This window comes from Panicum virgatum, chromosome 3K (assembly GCF_016808335.1).
Source record: "Panicum virgatum strain AP13 chromosome 3K, P.virgatum_v5, whole genome shotgun sequence".
In the NCBI taxonomy this organism is placed as follows: domain Eukaryota; kingdom Viridiplantae; phylum Streptophyta; class Magnoliopsida; order Poales; family Poaceae; genus Panicum; species Panicum virgatum.
In genome coordinates, this window is record NC_053138.1 from 44,172,222 (window position 1) to 44,189,134 (window position 16,913).

Here is a 16,913-nt window from a genome sequence, read left to right on the forward strand (position 1 = left end):
CCCTGCTCTCTCTGCGTGCGTTTGCTCTTCACCCGGAGAACGGGGCAGAGCTGAGCAAGACCAGAAGCGAGCGAGCCGGATGCCCGGCGCCACCGTGAGTGGCCGGGCGGGCGAGAGCGTCCTACCGCCGCTGGCCACTGGTGGAGCAGAGGCGCCGAGTTCGGTGGCCCGCCGCTGTAATCGCAGCGGCGCTGCGTCATCGCAAGCGGCCGGGGCTTGCTCGGCCAGCGAGCAAGCGGGAAGGAGCACCCTGCCGCCGTTGGCGGGCGGAGCAGAGGCGCCGGTCTCGGCGACCACAGTAGCCACGAACAGAGCGGAGAGCCGCGGCGGGCGGAGACGAGGAGCTCGCCGCAGCGGTGCAGGACTGCAGGGACAGACGTGGCACAACCGGCGCTTGTCGCCGCCGGGGCGTGAAGGAGCGACGGGCACGGCACGACGCCCTGCAGCGGCCGCTGCCGCCCGGACGCGCAGAGGACTGGCGCGGCACGGCCACCGACACTCGCGGCCTCCGAGGCGTGCCCCCGCAGCGAGGTAGCGGACGGAGGTCCTGTTAGCGAAGACCGCTTGCACGACACTACCGCGCGAGCCCAGCAGCAAATGGCCGCGGAGACGTTGGCCTCGAGCGCGTAGGAGAAATTGGAAGAGAGGATGAAGCAGAGTGTGTGTGGGGAAGAAGATGATAGGTGGGTTCAAGGGCAAAGTGGTCTTCTCATCCTCCTTTGAGCTAAAAATATTTAGTTTATTCAGTGTGGTGTGTACCAGACCAAATCACTGATTCACGGTGTGCTGGATACTAAATTGAATTTGGCGATGTGCTCGATACAAAACCACACTTTGACGGTGTGCTGCAGACTAAAAATCCTTGAATAAAAAAATCACTTCATTCTCCCAACCTCATTGCTCGCGCTAGGAGCTGGAAGTTTGGGTTCTCCTTGCTACCTTGATCCCCTTCTTCCTATACAAGGATTACTGTGCATTTATAGTTTTTATTACCCTTGCATCAATCTCTCTTTTGGAGTCGAATTCTGATACTGTACAAGATTCGATGTGTCCAGTAGTCATGGTTTAAATCTTGCAATGCCAGCACAACTCAAGATTCGCTTTCTAAAGACCACTCGAGAAGCCCTTAGAGCAAGTTTTATAAATATCGCCGGTAGGCAGCTGCAAGCGCGCGGGGAGGCGCGCACGAGGCTGTAGACCCGCTGGTATTGAATGCTGCTGCAGCACCCTCAGCCAATAGAAGAAAGGCACAGCGCGTCTGCGTGTGTCTCAACCGGCGTTTGCCGAGCTGCCCGCTCATAATCTCTCTCCTACTCTACGTCGTATTCCGCCACCTCTCCGCTGACCATAATACCTGTTCTTGGGACAAAGGACACCACCAAACCAAACAAAGAGAAAACCCCAATCTCGGCCACTCCCTCCGCACGCGCGTAGCAAGGATGGCCGCGCCCGCCGCCGCGCTCCGCCTTCTCCTGCGCCGCCGGGCGCCGGCGGCTCCGTCCCTGGCCCTGCTGCAACCTCTGTTTCCCGGGCCGTTCTCTACGGTGAGGAAAACAAACCATTTTCCTTTTCCTCCTCGTCGATCTCGCCTGGTGCTTAAACCCCTCCAACCTGCCGCAGCCGTGCTCCCCTCTCCTGTCCGCCGCCGCCTCTGCAGCACTGCTGGACGTGCGCCGCGCGCAGGTCGTCTCGCTGGCCCTGGCGCCGTACCTGCTCCGCCACTACTCGAGCAAGCCGAGCAAGGTAATAAAAATTGCAACTTTGCTCACGTATTTGTGTTCCATTCATGGCTGGCTGTGTTCGCTGACAATAGCTGCCGGCGGGCTCGTGTTTTCTAGGGGAGTGCGCCGTGGCGACCAACCAGCCGCAAGGGGAGCCCGCGCAAGAAACAGGCAAGTGCTTGTGATTTTCAATTGGAAGGGAATAAGGGATATGTATATGGTCAAAAGGAGCTTTTTTTTTTCTGTTATGCGATGACAAAATTATCAGTAAAAGATGAATTCTTCAGTTTATTAATATTGATCGAGTGGTTGCAGCAGATAATTAGGAGTTCACTGCTTCAATCAGTTTTCATTTGGCTGCACCGCAGAGCATGTTGTTCACCCTGCTACATAAGAATTTACTGACATTGGGTACTTCTAGATGTAAATTGTAACTTCATTGTCTTAGAGTTGCTTTTGCCAATTCTGTGATAGTGCTGCTCATTATGGTTGTTGATACGACTCACCAGAGCTGAAGGCACCTGTATTGATGGATGCTTTTACATGATGACTTTCGACTTATTGGTTCTGGCATGTTTTATATATCCACTTATCCAGTACCTTGAACAGGGTGTGTTTACTTCGTGAAAAAGTTTGGGTTTTGATACTGTAGCACACTTTGTTTTAAAGGCGTCGCCAAGTCGTCCAGGCGAGGAAAAGTTCTGGGCGTCGGGGTTGCCTGGATCGGCGCGCGTAAGGCGTCCGCCTTGGCTTACTAGGCGTCCGCCTTTCTCGAGTAGGCGTCCGCGCATCGCCTAGGCGCTCGAGGCGGACGCTTTGCTCGTGAAAATCACGAGCGCGCGGAAAGAAACGGCGGGCGGGAAGAAATCGCGCCCGCGCTGGTGCTTCCCGCCTTCTGCCTGCTATGCAGGACAAAATCAATAGCGATAGAGTAGAGGGTGGGAGGTAGAGGAGAGAGAGGGAGAGGAATTAGACAGTGGAACCAGATCCCTGTCGCTCCGCCCCTTCCTAGGGCAGCGATTCCCGCCGGCGGCGCATCAATTTCGCGCGGAGCACAGCACTGCCGACAGCTCCGCCCATCTCTGGGCGTCGCCCCCCTCCAGCAGCAACTGGAGCCCGCCGTCTGCAGCTCGATTGAAGCCTGCCGGCCATCAAATCGACCCGTCTGCTCTGCGCCAGGCACTTGGACCCATCTCCACCTGCCTTCCCGCTGACCCCAGCTCTGATTTGTCTTCAGCCGGCCCCCAGCTCCAACCTGACTTCTCGCTAGGCACCTGGAAGCAAGGTATGCATCTCGTCCTCTCATCTCCCCTCCCTGTCCCCTCCCTCTGTTACTTTATAGCATTGATTGGCTGTGCATGTGGTAGCTTTGCATATAAAACAGAGCACGTCACATGGGGTTGTCCACTTCTGGTTTGTATACTTGTGTTTTGTCTTGTAGATGCAGATTCCAGTGGTCCCCTGGTAGTATAGTCTCTGATTAGAACATTAGGGACTCTGATTATTTAGGCTAATCACTCTGTTTTATGTGCCAAAGTGACTAGCTTTATAGAACTGTGCAGTAGCGATATTGCTTTTTTTCTATTCTATGTTCTTGTGCTAGGCATGAGGGGGGAGACGTTAGTCTAGATGGGCAAGTGGTGGTCCAGAAGGATACTTTTCGGTATTTAGGATCGGTGCTACAAAAGGATGACGACATTGATGAAGATGTTAGGCATAGAATTTCAGCTGCCTGGTTGAAATGGCGGCAAGCTTCTGGCATCCTTTGTGACAAGAGGGTGCCACAAAAGCTAAAAGGCAAATTCTATAGGACAACAATTCGTCCGGCGATGTTATGCGGTGCTGAATGTTGGCCTACAAAAAGGCGACATGTGCAGCAACTGAGTGTAGCAGAGATGCAGATGTTGCGGTGGTTTTGCGGGCACACAAGGAGGGATAGAGTCCGGAACGAAGTTATTCGGGATAGGGTCGGGGTGGCACCAATTGAGGAGAAACTTACTCAGCATCGGCTGAGATGGTTTGGACATGTCCAACGAAGGCCTCCTGAGGCGCCGGTGCGTAATGGGGTTCTTGAGCGGGTCGATAATGTAAAGAGGGGTAGAGGTAGACCTAAACTGACGTGGGATGAGTTGGTTAAGAGAGACCTTAAGGATAGGAATATCTCTAAAGAGATAGCTTTGGATAGGAGCGCTTGGAGACTAGCTATCAATGTGCCTGAACCTTGAACTTATTTCTTTCGGGTTTCATCTCTAGCCTACCCCAACTTGCTTGGGAAAAAAGGCTATGTTGTTGTTGTTGTTGTTGTTGTATGTTCTTGTGCTTTGTGCTTGAGGCCTTGAGGGTAATAAGATTACTGATTCCTATACTTTTCAGTCATATTATACTGCAATTTGCTTCACTTCTTTGGCTTTTTTGCAGCTGTAGCACAATGGCAAGTCCACCTTCCATCGCTAGCCAATATGATCCCAAGACTGATCCTGCTCAGAAGCCAAAAAGGTCTACAGATCCAGGGTGGAAGTATGCCTATTGGCCAGAGCTTAGTAACAAAGATAAGATCCAGGGTGGAAGTATGCCTATTGCCTTTTATGTGGGGGGGAGGTTCGTGGAGGGATAAAAAGGTTTAAGCAGCATTTAGCAGGTGGCTATGGAGATGCAAAAATTTGTCCCCAAGTGAGCACTGAAATTAGGAGGGAGATGACAGCTTACTTGGAGTCAAACAAGAGAAGAAGACCACTTTTCCTAGAGGATGACAATGTAGAAGTGGAAGTGGTGGAGGTGGCAGAAGATGGGGCTCTTGAAGCTGAGGCACAGCACGGAAATGAATCTTCCCAAGCTGCCAGAATTCATCCTAGTTCAGGGACAGCAGCCAAGCAAAGGCAATCAACCATACAATTCAAGCCTGTCGGTAACAAGACTGCACAGCAAAAGAAAAAGACCATTGTTGAGATGCTTCGAAAAACACCAGAAGAGGTGGTAGATGAGCGACTGTCAGGTTCTTATCAGCCCACAATTAATGCAGCAGCAAAAAGCCCAGAGGAGAAGCATTATGTGGATATGCAGTGGGCTTTGTTCTTCTGAGTGTGGTGTACCTTTCAATGCAGCAGCCGCAAGATAGTTTCATATTGCAGTAGAGGCCACAACACAATTTGGTTCCGGGTACAAGCCTCAAACACCTTATCAACTTGGGGAGCCATTGCTTAAAGAGGCTGTGAAGTCAACAAGTACCATGAGGAAGGATCATGAGAGAGCATGGAAACAGTATGGCTGTACACTAATGTCGGATGGATGGTCTGATAGGAGAGGAAGGCACTTGATTAACTTCCTAGTGAACAGCCTGGAGGGGACTTGCTTCTTGGAGTCAGTCGATGCATCAAGTGAAGTGCATGACGCAAACATGCTTGCTAATCTTCTAGAGAAAAAAGTTGATGACATTGGAAAAGACAAGGTTGTCCAAGTTGTTACTGATAATGGTGCAAACTTCAAGGCAGCAGGCAAGTTTTTAATGGAGAGAATTCCTACAATATTTTGGAGTCCATGTGCTGCTCATTGTTTGGATCTAATGCTGGAGGAAATTGGGAACTTGGAAGCATTCAAGAAACACATTGCTCGTGCAAGGCGTGTGACAACTTTCATCTATAGGCATGGGAGGATCCTTCATGCTATGAGGGAGAAGACAGGTGGGGCTGATCTTGTTAGACCTGCAGCAACTCGTTTTGCAACTTCCTTCCTTACTTTGAAGAGTTTGTACAAGCACAAAGATCCCTTGAAGGCTTTATTTGTGAGTGAAAAATGGACTGGAAACAAATTGGCAAAAACTAAAGCTGGTGAAGATGTGCATGACATTGTCCTCTCTACGGAGTTTTGGAATAAAATTGAAGATTGTCTTAGAGCTTCAGCCCCACTTCTTATTGTGCTTAGGGTGGTTGATGGAGATGAAAAGCCAGCAATGCCAGAGGTTCAAGCATTAATGGACCATGCAAAGGAGAAGATCAAGCTGAGCTTTGCCATACATCCAAGAAAAGGTTGCTTGACAAGATCATGGAGATAATTGAGCGACGTTGGGAAAAACAAATGGATCTTCCACTCTATGGGGCTGCATTGTATTTGAACCCAGGGAAGCTGCATCCTCTCATAGAGAAAAATGATGATGAAACTGTTGGACAGCTAAGAGGTTGCTTCCTAGATGTTCTTGCAAGAATGGTGGAGGATGAAGAAACTAGTGACAAGATCAATGCTCAAGCCATGGATTATGAATGTCTTCGAGGAGATGCGTGTTCAAACAAAATGGCCAAACAAAACCTTGACTCAATGAGCCCTCGTAAGTGCTGCATTTTTCTCTTTTAGTGTCATCAAATGCCAGTCCTAATATATGATGCATTTGTTGTTCTAGTTGAATGGTGGCGTTCATATGGTGGCCATGCTATTGAGCTACAAAGGTTTACTAGGCGTGTTGTCAGTCTTTGTGCTTCTTCATCTGGTTGCGAGCGCAACTGGAGCACCTTTGAATTTGTGAGTTTTCCCTCATCTCCTCTCCTTGCTGTCCTTACCAATATATCAATTCAGCAAGCATTTTATTCATCTTTTTGCTGTATTGTATTTCTTGTTTTTGTAGATCCACACAAAGAAAGAAACAGATTGTTGCATAAGAGGTTAAATTCTATCGTCTTTGTTTCCTACAACCGGAAGATGAAAACCAGGTTCCAAAAATTGCGGGTAAAGAAAGGAAAATACTTTGATCCATTGGTTGTTGAGGAGTTTGATTGGGATAATGAGTGGGCTGACTCACTGCATGTACACCCTCAAGGTGGTCGTGGCTGTGAGTGTGATCTTACATGGGACCAAGTTGATGAAGTACTTGGAGCAGCAGAGTCACTTCATGGCAGAAATTTACCAAGAAGAGCCCACTACAAGCGTGCAAGAAATTCTGCACCTATCGTGGTTCAGGAAGAGCTGGGTTCAGAAAATGAAGAGGATGAAGATAATCAAGATCCCTATGACGATGCAGATGTGACGGATTGTGAGGATGATCCTTGTGATGCCAATGGTGGTGGAGGAAATGAGGCAGCCAACAACATCCTTGGAGAGTTTGACGATGGCAATTGACTTATTGAGAGATGAGACATGAGAGATTTCAGATTTCTTTTGTTATACCATATATAATGTGCACTAGCAGCAGCAACAACAACAACAATATAGCCTTTTTTTCCCAAGCAAGTTGGGGTAGGCTAGAGATGAAACCCGAAAGAAAATGTGCACTAGCAGCACTACTAATTAAATGGTGCCATTAGAGACTAATTTGGCTACCGAGACATCTTAGATGTGCTACTTTGCTATTTCATATTGTGCTCTAGTAGTCTAGTGCTATAATAGCACTACTTATCATCCTTGTTATGGTCTAAAACTCTGTATGTATGCTGAAAACTGGCAATATTAAGGACTAATTTGCTTCTGAATTTTAGTTGCATTATATATTAACATATTTGTATGGCGTCGCCTAGGCATCCGGAAGGGGGTCGCTCGCCTCGCCTCGCCTCGCCTTACCGCCTTAAAAACCATGGTAGCACATCTCGTTGTTACTCGACAAATAATGTCCAATCATGAACTAATTAGGCTTAAAGGATTCATCTCGTGATAATCAGTTAAACTGTGTAATTAGTTATTTTTTTCAACTGCATTTAATGCTCCATGCATATGTCCAAAAATTCGATGCGATGGGTACTGTAGGAAATTTTTTGGGAACTAAATGTTGGAAATAATCTTGTCATAAGAAATGTGTAGATGCATCTACATGCATCTATGGGCATAAGTTGTCAAAGTCAAAATGAAATTGACAGCTAGTAGTTTCTAGTGTTAGCTAGAGCATAGCTATATCTAGAGGTAATCAACTTGAGGTTTACTACTTGCAAGGATAAGAACATGCAGTGAATGCATGGAAGCAAAGGAAAGGCAAAGTTGGTTTTGATCATGAGCTGGGAAAAACAGTGAACCAGCTAGTACTTAGCTAGCAATGAGCTGTAGGTTTGTATGACGGTTTGTAAGTCCTATAAAAGGAACATGTACCCCTCATGTGTTGAGTATGTGATATAGAACATGAGATATAGAGCATATAGAGCTTGATTGTGAAGATCAAGATAGAGTGTGGTAGTGCTTGGTTGTGAAGATCAAGCAAGTTGTTCTAGGTTGTGACAATCTAGTGTGTTTCATTGTGTGTAAGCTTGTAGTGTGAGGCTACAAGATTAATATAGTTTTTTTGAGTGATCTCTCATTCTTCTTGTGTGTGTTCAAGATAGTTAAGAGAGTAAGGAATGAATTGAGTGATTTGATTCCGACAAATTAGCATGACAGTGCAATTCTGTCCAACACTAAACAGGGCCAAAAATCAAATGAGACTTAGCTCCAGGGATAACAGGAAACTAATAAGCCAATATACCCCCTTCATTTCAGTCTTGATGTGCATTTCAACAACTCTAAATTCTGCATTTTTGCCTCGCAACATTCACCTATTATCCCGTTCATCGCGAACTTAATTTAAAGTTATGTATGTATTATCTAATCCAAGTATTTCCTTCGTACAGTGCCATGATCTTCATGGATGGTATTGAAGGAATTTCTTTTGGTTTCTTACATAATCAGCTTCTAGTGTTACTTTACAGACACCAAGAAGTCCCATTGATTAAATTTGTTATGAAACTAGTAATTTTGCAATTATGATTTCATAGATTCTCTGTTAACAGTAGCTTGAATAACTGCTTATATTTCACATTGTTTGATTATCATAGGTCAAACACTGCAGCATTGTTACATATTTGGAAACACTGGTACGTAAAATGCTGTTTCTGAATGGACTACAAAAGGACGTGCTGAAAAGGGTTGAAATGTTAAATGAAACCATGGATGCGTGTTTGAAAGCTTCTCATTTATTAGTTGATGAAGGGTGGGATGACAGAGCTATTGCTATGTTTGAGAATGCATTGGACAACCATTGGAAAACTTTTGCTGCCTATGAAAAAGGGGTGGATGATTTTGCTAAAGCTGTTGGTAGTACTAATGGATTACCAGCGCATATTCTGGAACAATATCAGGCGTCTTGTAAGAAAATGAAGGACTGTAAAAAGATCTTGAGGTGAAGGGGCTACCATATGTTGTTATTTTGTTTATGATCTTTACAGATTAGTCGCACTTCCGATTTCTCAGCATTCTTTTTGGCAGGCAGAAGTTAGAGGAGTTGTCAGGAACTTTTGAGACCCGGAAGATGCGGAAGAAGATTAACAAGGCTGTTGGACTTGGGATATGTCTTGTTCTTACAGTGGTGATCGTAAGGGCATACTTAACTTAGCATTGTTATCCACGCTAGTAATTTAATAGGGTTAACTTCTGTATGGAATATAACGTAGCGTTTTATCATCTATCCTTATTTTTGGTTTTCAGTGCGACAGTACGATTTTAACCATTTCAACAATTACTACTCTCTATACGGTCCAGTTAATAGTTTGCAAGGGATGCTGCTTCAGTTGTGCTCCTGTTGGACAGACAGAAAGCATGGAAATGTTTACTATTGTATTGGCTGCAGTCATGCTTGTTGGAGTATATTGAGTCACATGTGTATAGAGGCCCATCTAGAGCCCATGTATAGGATATATATATACCCACCCATATAGGGTTGGAGGAATACACTGATTATTCCCGTCATTATGGTATCAATAGCTTAGGTTTTCCACCTTCCTCTGTTCCAGCTGTCGGGGGGGGGGGCGCCTCCCCTGTTGCGCCGCCGCCGCCGGCCAGCATGGCCGGCCGCCGGCCTCCGGCTCCTCCTCCTCTCCTCTCCGACTTCCCCTCCCTCTCTTCCCTTCCTTCCCCCCTCTCTGCGCCGGCGCCATGGCCAGCCCGGCCCGCCGCCTCCCTGGCCCTGCTCGATCCCGAGCAGGGCAGGGCCGCCGCCACCGGCAGGGGCCTGGGGGCCGCCGGATCTGCCTCCCCTGAGGCCGCAACCGCCGGATCCGCCGCCCCAGCCCCAGCCGCCGCCCTCCCCTCCGCCGGATCCGCCGCCCCAGCCCCGGCCGCCGCCCTTCCCTCCGCCGGATCCGCCGCCCCAGCCGCAGCCGCCGCCCTCCCCTCTCCTGCTCGCGCCGTAGCCTCCTGGAGCCGCCTTGCCGCCGCGCTGGCCGCCCAGGCTGGCCCTGGCGCGGGCGCAGGCGCGGGAGGGGCCCAGGCCGGGGCTGCAGCTGCTGCCCAGGTCGTGCCCGGCCCTGGTGCAGGCGCGGGTAGACCTGTAGCCGCCGCCGCCGCCCAGATCGGGCATCCCGCCGCCGCAGCCGCCGCCCAGGCCGTCCCTGGCGCAGGCACGGGCGCGGGTGGATCCGCCGACGTTGCCGCCGCAGCTCAGGACGTCCCGGGCGTGGGTGATGCCGCCGCCGCCGCCCACCGTGCCGCGGTCGCTGCCGGCAAACAGCCCGCAGCCGCCGCGGACGCCGCCGGTTCCGCGTGGCCCGATCTAGGGATGCCACCCATGGATGCGCCGCTCTCCGCCGCCGCCTTCCGTGGTCAGCAGGCCGACGCCGCTCTCGCTGCAGGCACTCCTCGCCGCCAAGTCGGAGGCTTCGGCGGCCCAAGAGCGGGTCCGCTGTGGCTGCCCTCGCCTGGGAGCGCGAGCGCGCCACGGCCGACGCCCTCGCCCTCCGGGTCGCCGAGGCGGAGCGCTTCCTTCGGTCTCCTCCGGCCTGCCGTCGACCCCGAGCACGGCACCTCCTCCTCCCACCAGGCCCCACTCGCTGGATCTGGAGCTCGTTATGATCCGACTGACCCCATGGTCGTCTAGCTCCACCTCCAGGCGACCGGTGTCCAGAACATCAGGGCTCTGGTCTCCGTCCTCCTTGACCCCGCGTCCTCCCCCTACGGCCGCTGGCGGGACCAGGTCCTCCTCACACTCCGCCGCTACGCCCTCGACGACCACGTCCTCGTCGACTCGCCGATCGAGGCGCGTGACGTGACGTGGCTGCGCCTCGACAGCGTCGCCCTGTCCTGGATCTTCGGGACCATCTCCCTGGATCTTCAGGACCTCGTCAGGACACACGGCGGCACCGCGTGGCAGGCCTGGGTGGCGCTCGAGGGGCAGTTCCTCGGGAATGCCGAGTACCGCGCTCTCCAGCTCGACGCCACCTTCCGCACCTTCGTGCAAGGGGACCTCTCCGTCGGTGAGTACTGCCAGGCGGATGAAGAGCATGGCCGATGCTCTTCACGACCTCGGGGATCCAGTGTCCGATCGGGTCTTGGTGCTCAATGTCCTACGGGGACTGAGCAGCACCTACGACCACCTGAAGGGCTGGATCGCCCGCCAGAGGCCCTTCCCCACCTTCCTGCAGGTTCGGGACGACCTCGCCCTCGAGGAGATCACCAGGGGTCTCGCGCCCGGATCGTCCTCGCCCACCCCCGCCGCGCTCGTTGCTACTCCACCGGTCTCCTCCGCTGCTCCTGCCACCTCCCTCCTTGGTGCTGCTACCGCCGGGCAGACCGGAGGAGGGGGGGCCGTGGACGTCGCCGGCGACGGGGTGGTGGTGGTACTGGTGGCCCTACTTCTGGGAGCACCAGTACCGGTGGGGGCCGTCGGGGCGCGCCGCCACCGGCTCCTGCTCCCGCCCCTGCCCCTGCCGCTGGAGGTCCGTCCTGGCCATCCTTCAGCAATCCATGGTCAGGGCGCATCTCGATGTGGCCGTTCCAGGGTCCGGGAGGAGGGCACCGTCCTCAGCTCCAACCGGCAGCCATGCTCACTGGCGCTGCTCCACTCTTCGCGCCATCCTGGACCCCGCCCACTCAGCCCAGCCAGCCGCCGACCTGGCCTGGGGGGTGGGATCAGGCCGCTCTGGCGCAGTCCTTCAACACCATGGGACTGGCGCCGCCGACCAGCACCGAGTGGATCGCCGACTCGGGTGCCTCGTTCCACACCACTCCCGATGCTGGTATCCTCTCTTCTGTCCGACCCCCACACCCCTCTTGTCCTTCTTCTATTATGGTTGGTGATGGGTCTTGCCTTCCTGTCACCGCCATGGGTTCTGCTCCTCGTCTTCCTAATGTTCTTGTTGCTCCTCAGATGGTTCACAACCTTCTTTCCATTCGCCAGTTTACTGCTGACAACTCCTATTCTATTGAATTTGACTCTTCTGGTCTTACTATGAAGGATTCGGCTTCCCGGCGTCCGCTCCTCCGATGTGACAAGCCCGGGGCCCCTTTACACTCTTCGGCTTCCTGCTTCCGCTCCTCCGCTTTCAGGCTTCTTCTTCGTCTACTGCTTTTGCCGTGACGGCTTCTTCCACTACCTGGCACCGCCGGCTTGGACACTCCGACCGCGACGTTTTGGCTCAGCTTAGTCGTAGTACAAATGTTCCTTGTACTAGGGCTCCTGCTGAGCACCTCTGTCATGCGTGCCAGCTAGGTCGTCATGTTAGACTTCCGTTTTCTTCTTCTTCTTCGCATGCTGCGCATGCTTTTGATCTCATCCACTGTGACTTGTGGACATCTCCTGTACTCAGCATGTCTGGATATAAATATTACCCGGTCATTGTTGATGATTTTTCTCATTACTCTTGGACTTTCCCTTTGCGCGCCAAGTCTGAGACCTTCCTCACCCTCCTCCACTTCTTTGCCTGGGTGTCCACTCAGTTCGGCCTCACCGTTAAGGCCGTCCAGTGTGACAACGGACGGGAGTTCGATAACTCCACCTCCCGGTCTTTCTTCCTGTCTCGGGGTGTTCAGCTGTGTATGTCTTGTCCGTATACCTCTCCTCAGAACGGCAAGGCTGACCGGATGATTCGCACGATGAACGACGTCGTGCGCACCCTTCTGATCCAGGCTTCTCTCCCCCCGCGATTCTGGGCTGAGAGCCTCCACACCGTCACCTACCTTGCTCAACCGTCTTCCGTCCACTGCTTCTCCTGCTCCCACTCCACACCACGCTCTTTTCGGTACCCCTCCTCGCTACGACCACCTTCGGGTCTTCGGGTGTGCGTGTTACCCTAACACAGTCCACCACCGCTTCTCACAAGCTGGCGCCCCGCTCGACTCATTGTGTGTTCCTTGGGTACTCCCCTGACCACAAGGGGTACCGATGCTTTGACCTCACCTCTAGCCAGCGTTCTGATCTCCCGACACGTTGTCTTCGACGAGTCGGATTTCCCCTACTCCACCTCTTCCACACCTTCTCCTGATCCCGAGCTGGCGTCCCTGTTTTCGACTGACCCGGTGGTCCAGCCACCATTACTTGTCTGTCATTTTCCTGCAGGTTTTCCCGGCGCACCGGCACCACTTCCGGTGATCCCTGCTGCGCCGAGCGCGGCCCCGGTACCCGCGGTCGCGCCACGCGCGGCCCCCGGACCTCCGGTCGTGCCGCGCGCGGCCCCGGTGTCTCCCGCTGCGCCACGCGCAGCCCCGGTGCCTTCCCCTGCCCCTGCGCGGTACACTCAGCCGGTGCAGGTGTACCGGTGTCGCTCGGCGCCGACCTCGGCGCCGCGGCGGTACGCTGAGCCGGTGCAGGTGTACCAGCACCGCTCCGCGTCGACACCGGTGCTGCCTCCTGCTCCGGAGGCTCCTACGACGCCGACACCGGAGCCATCGCCACCGCCGCCTCCTCCGGCTCCCTCTCGAGCAGAGCCGGAGGTGTACCACCCGCCAGTCGTCCATCGGGATCCTCGGCATATCCATCCCATGGTGACTTGGCGGATGGCGTCCCAGGCCGCGACTCTCTCCGCTACCGAGGGAGAGCCGCGGGTCTCTCCGGTACCCTTCTCTGTCCGCGACGCCTTGGCGGAATCCTCACTGGCGTCGCGCGATGGAAGAGGAGTATGCAGCTCTTCTTGCCAACCAGACGTGGTACCTCGTGCCGCGTCCGTCTGGTTGCAATGTGGTGACTGGCAAGTGGATGTGGACGCATAAGCGTTGGGCTGACGGCACACTGGAGCGCTACAAGGCTCGCTGGGTTCTCCGGGGGTTCACTCAGCGGCCTGGTGTGGACTACGATGAGACTTTCAGCCCGGTCGTGAAGCCCGCTACGGTGCGCACGGTCCTCTCGCTTGCGCTCTCGCGCACTTGGCCTGTGCACCAGCTGGACGTGAAGAATGCATTTCTTCATGGCACCTTGTCAGAGACTATTTACTGCTCTCAGCCTGCGGGATTTGTGGACTCGAGTCGTCCGGATATGGTCTGCCGACTCAACAAGTCTCTCTATGGCCTGAAGCAGGCTCCACGGGCTTGGTACTCTCGGTTCGCCACGTTCTTGCTGACACTGGGGTTCACCGAGGCCAAGTCTGACACGTCTCTCTTCATCTACCGCCGTGGAGATGAGACGGCATATCTGCTGCTATATGTCGATGACATTGTGCTCATAGCTTCCAGTCAGCAGTTGCTTCAAAGTGTCATCTCCTCTCTGCAGCAGGAGTTCGCTATGAAGGATCTTGGTCAGCTCCACCACTTCTTGGGCGTCACTGTTGAGCCTCGCCCGTCTGGTCTTCTTCTGCACCAGCGGCAGTATGCCCTCGATATTCTGGAGCGGGCTGGGATGACTGATTGCAAGCCCTGCTCCACTCCAGTCGACACTCAGGCGAAGCTGTCTGCTGATCTGGGTGATCCGGTGGCTGACCCTACAGCCTACCGGAGTCTGGCCGGCGCTTTGCAGTATCTCACTTTCACCAGGCCGGACCTCACCTACACTGTTCAGCAGGTCTGTCTCTACATGCATGATCCCCGGGAGTCACACCTTGCTACGCTGAAGCGTCTCCTCCGATACGTCCGTGGCACTATGGACCTCGGCCTGGTACTTCACCGCTCGTCCTCTGCTGAGCTGGTGGTCTACACAGACGCTGACTGGGCTGGCTGCCCGGACACTCGTCGCTCCACCTCCGGCTACGCTGTCTTCCTGGGCGGCAACCTGGTCTCCTGTTCGTCCAAGCGGCAGCCGGTTGTCTCCCGCTCCAGTGCCGAGGCGGAGTACCGGGCTGTCGCTAACGGCGTGGCGGAGGCGTCCTGGCTGCAACAGCTCTTGGTGGAGCTCCACAGCCCGCTCGCCAAGAGCACGCTTGTCTACTGCGACAACGTCAGCGCAGTGTATCTCTCCACCAACCCCATCCAGCATCAGCGGACGAAGCACGTGGAGATCGACCTACACTTCGTGCGCGACAGAGTCGCCATCGGCGATATTCGGGTACTCCATGTCCCGACTACCTCCCAGTTTGCTGACATCTTCACGAAGGGGCTGCCCTCGTCGACCTTCTCGGAGTTTCGATCCAGCCTCAACGTAGCCGGTGGCTAGTTGTAGCTGCGGGGGTATTAGCCCTTTTGTGCTTTTCTTGTGCTCTCATCTTGTCCAGTCTTGAACACCGCTGCGTCGGTTGTTCAGACTGCGGGGGGTGTTAGCTTTCTTGTTGTCCAGTCTTGAACACCGCTGCGCCGGTAGTTCAGACTGCAGGGGGGGTGTTGGAGTATATTGAGCCCATGTGTATAGAGGCCCATCTAAAGCCCATGTATAGGATATATATATACCCACCCATCTAGAATTGGAGGAATACACTGATTATTCCCGTCATTAATGCTTATTATGTCTCATGTATGGATATGTTGTTGGGACCATACTCAAGTTTGAATTGTTGTTTGCCACTATGTTACTGTATCACCTATTTGTGCTGAAGATTGTACTAGTCAAGCTTTGTACCATGAGCGCTTCTTCCTTAATTTGCTGTTTACTTGCCTTAGGTTTAAGTGTTGCAGAGCTACCTTTGTTTCCCCTGGTTGTACCCAATTGCGTTTGCTATAGTAATACTGAATTTTAGACAAACACAGCCTCCTATCACACCCAGATTATTAATCTGCAGGAACTGGCGTATGAGTATCTGCTGGAGTTTCAATCTTGGAGCAGAGCGTATCTGTGGTTGATCAAGCAGAGCTCTGCTTGAGTACCAAGCCACGCTGAATTCTGTCAAACTTTGGTTCTGCCGGTGCCTCTAGTATTGGTGTCAAGCCAGCTAAACTCGTTTATCTTTGTAAACCATGAAAGCGGTCTCTATAACTATTATCCCGCTTATTTTTAAAAATGGATGTGGTGGCATTTTTTCTACCAATGTTTAACCAGCAAAACAAATTATTGTAATTTCTCTACAGAATTTTGGCCAATGCGAACCGCAAATCAGCTGATATTTGCAATCTCATAACCAGTTATCAGTAACTCGGACTCATAGCACGAATGTTGATCTGGGAGCAGAACGTGGGAGTAGGTGATCTTTAATGTGACTTCCGTTTGAGGCAAGGCCGCAAGGGTATCTGCGTCACGTCATGCGCATGCACCACTCCGGACTAAACTTTACTCCTAGGTGATCCAAACATAACTTTACTCCGGACAATCTTCTGTTGTGGTTAAGTTTGAATGGATGATGCCTACCATCTTACCTATATTCTGCTGGTTTGGGTGAAGCTGGTTTCATCTGTCAGCACCACATTGTTGTGAAACTCTTTGATTTGCTACATACAACTACACAAAATTTTGAAGGTGAATGCTACTATACGCAATTCACTATTTTAGATGAAGCTCTGCACTGGAATGCTAAGGGTGGTAATGGGTCATGGCCCTAGTGGTCACTTCACAGCCCAACTTAGGCCTTTTAATTTTTTAGCTCAAAATTGTATAGAATTAAAGCTCGACCCATTTAGAGCCCGAGCCTTAGATTATCTAAGCCAAATTTGATGGTCATTTACTACTCGTAACCTGGTTTTCTACTCTTTGGTTTTTGCCTTTAGTCTGGGTCGGCATTGGACTCGAGACAAATGAAAAGTTCCGACAGCTAGGGGGCGGTGGGGAGTAGGAAGGGGTCTTTTGTCCCGGCTGTATCTCTGGACCGAGACTAAATGACACTTTTAGTCCCGATCGAAATCAATAGTCGGGGAATAATATTTTTCCACGAGCTGCCCGACTCCCCATCTCTCTCCCTCATTATCTTCATGCCGCAACAACAATCTCACCAGTCATCCTCTCCCAACCCTTATCCTCTCCTCCCTCCCTCATTTCCTCTAGCTACTCTCCCCATCTCCCACGAGTCACCAGCATGCGCGCCCAAGCAGCCGGTGCCTCGGCGCAACGGGTGGCGTGGTCAGCAGGCCCGACGGGGCGGCTCGGCCTGGCCCAGTGGGTGCAGGTGGGCCGCATGGCTAGATTGGTGG

The 16,913-nt window shown here is 52.5% G+C and overlaps 2 protein-coding genes across 6 annotated transcripts; both read left to right on the forward strand.

Annotated features, from left to right (window-relative positions):
• Nucleotides 1-1,371: 1,371 nt before the first annotated feature.
• On the forward strand, nucleotides 1,372-15,745 carry LOC120699270. Of its 4 annotated transcripts, none has more exons than XM_039983209.1 (7): nucleotides 1,373-1,544; nucleotides 1,621-1,743; nucleotides 1,839-1,892; nucleotides 8,501-8,844; nucleotides 8,916-9,036; nucleotides 9,150-9,293; nucleotides 15,292-15,434. In XM_039983209.1, exons 1-7 carry the CDS (start codon nucleotides 1,440-1,442, stop codon nucleotides 15,343-15,345), a joined length of 945 nt encoding a protein of 314 aa, XP_039839143.1. In that variant the 5' UTR covers nucleotides 1,373-1,439; the 3' UTR covers nucleotides 15,346-15,434. The 4 variants fall into 4 exon arrangements, with proteins under 4 accessions (XP_039839146.1, XP_039839143.1, XP_039839145.1 ...); XM_039983211.1 differs by having other exon boundaries at nucleotides 1,377-1,544; nucleotides 8,931-9,036; XM_039983212.1 differs by lacking the exons at nucleotides 9,150-9,293; nucleotides 15,292-15,434 and adding an exon at nucleotides 15,575-15,745 and having other exon boundaries at nucleotides 1,372-1,544.
• Nucleotides 4,823-6,860, forward strand: LOC120699271. 2 transcript variants are annotated; one of them, XM_039983214.1, is made up of 3 exons: nucleotides 4,823-6,039; nucleotides 6,112-6,230; nucleotides 6,334-6,860. In XM_039983214.1, the coding sequence occupies exons 1-3, from the start codon at nucleotides 5,760-5,762 to the stop codon at nucleotides 6,373-6,375; spliced, it is 441 nt and encodes a 146-aa protein (XP_039839148.1). In that variant the 5' UTR covers nucleotides 4,823-5,759; the 3' UTR covers nucleotides 6,376-6,860. The 2 variants fall into 2 exon arrangements, 1 of the variants encoding a protein (XP_039839148.1); XR_005685353.1 differs by lacking the exon at nucleotides 6,334-6,860 and having other exon boundaries at nucleotides 4,829-6,039; nucleotides 6,112-6,324.
• Nucleotides 15,746-16,913: the final 1,168 nt, after the last annotated feature.

Bases quoted from the DNA above. Each gene is read 5' to 3' on its own strand.
- LOC120699270 (XM_039983209.1), top strand. From the start codon at position 1,440: ATGGCCGCGCCCGCCGCCGCGCTCCGCCTTCTCCTGCGCCGCCGGGCG. The intron at 1,744-1,838 runs GTAATAAAAATT...CGTGTTTTCTAG, and splicing joins ACTCGAGCAAGCCGAGCAAG to GGGAGTGCGCCGTGGCGACC. The intron at 8,845-8,915 runs GTGAAGGGGCTA...CCGATTTCTCAG, and splicing joins GACTGTAAAAAGATCTTGAG to CATTCTTTTTGGCAGGCAGA.
- LOC120699271 (XM_039983214.1), top strand. From the start codon at position 5,760: ATGGAGATAATTGAGCGACGTTGGGAAAAACAAATGGATCTTCCACTC. The intron at 6,040-6,111 runs GTAAGTGCTGCA...TTGTTGTTCTAG, and splicing joins CCTTGACTCAATGAGCCCTC to TTGAATGGTGGCGTTCATAT. The intron at 6,231-6,333 runs GTGAGTTTTCCC...TTGTTTTTGTAG, and splicing joins ACTGGAGCACCTTTGAATTT to ATCCACACAAAGAAAGAAAC.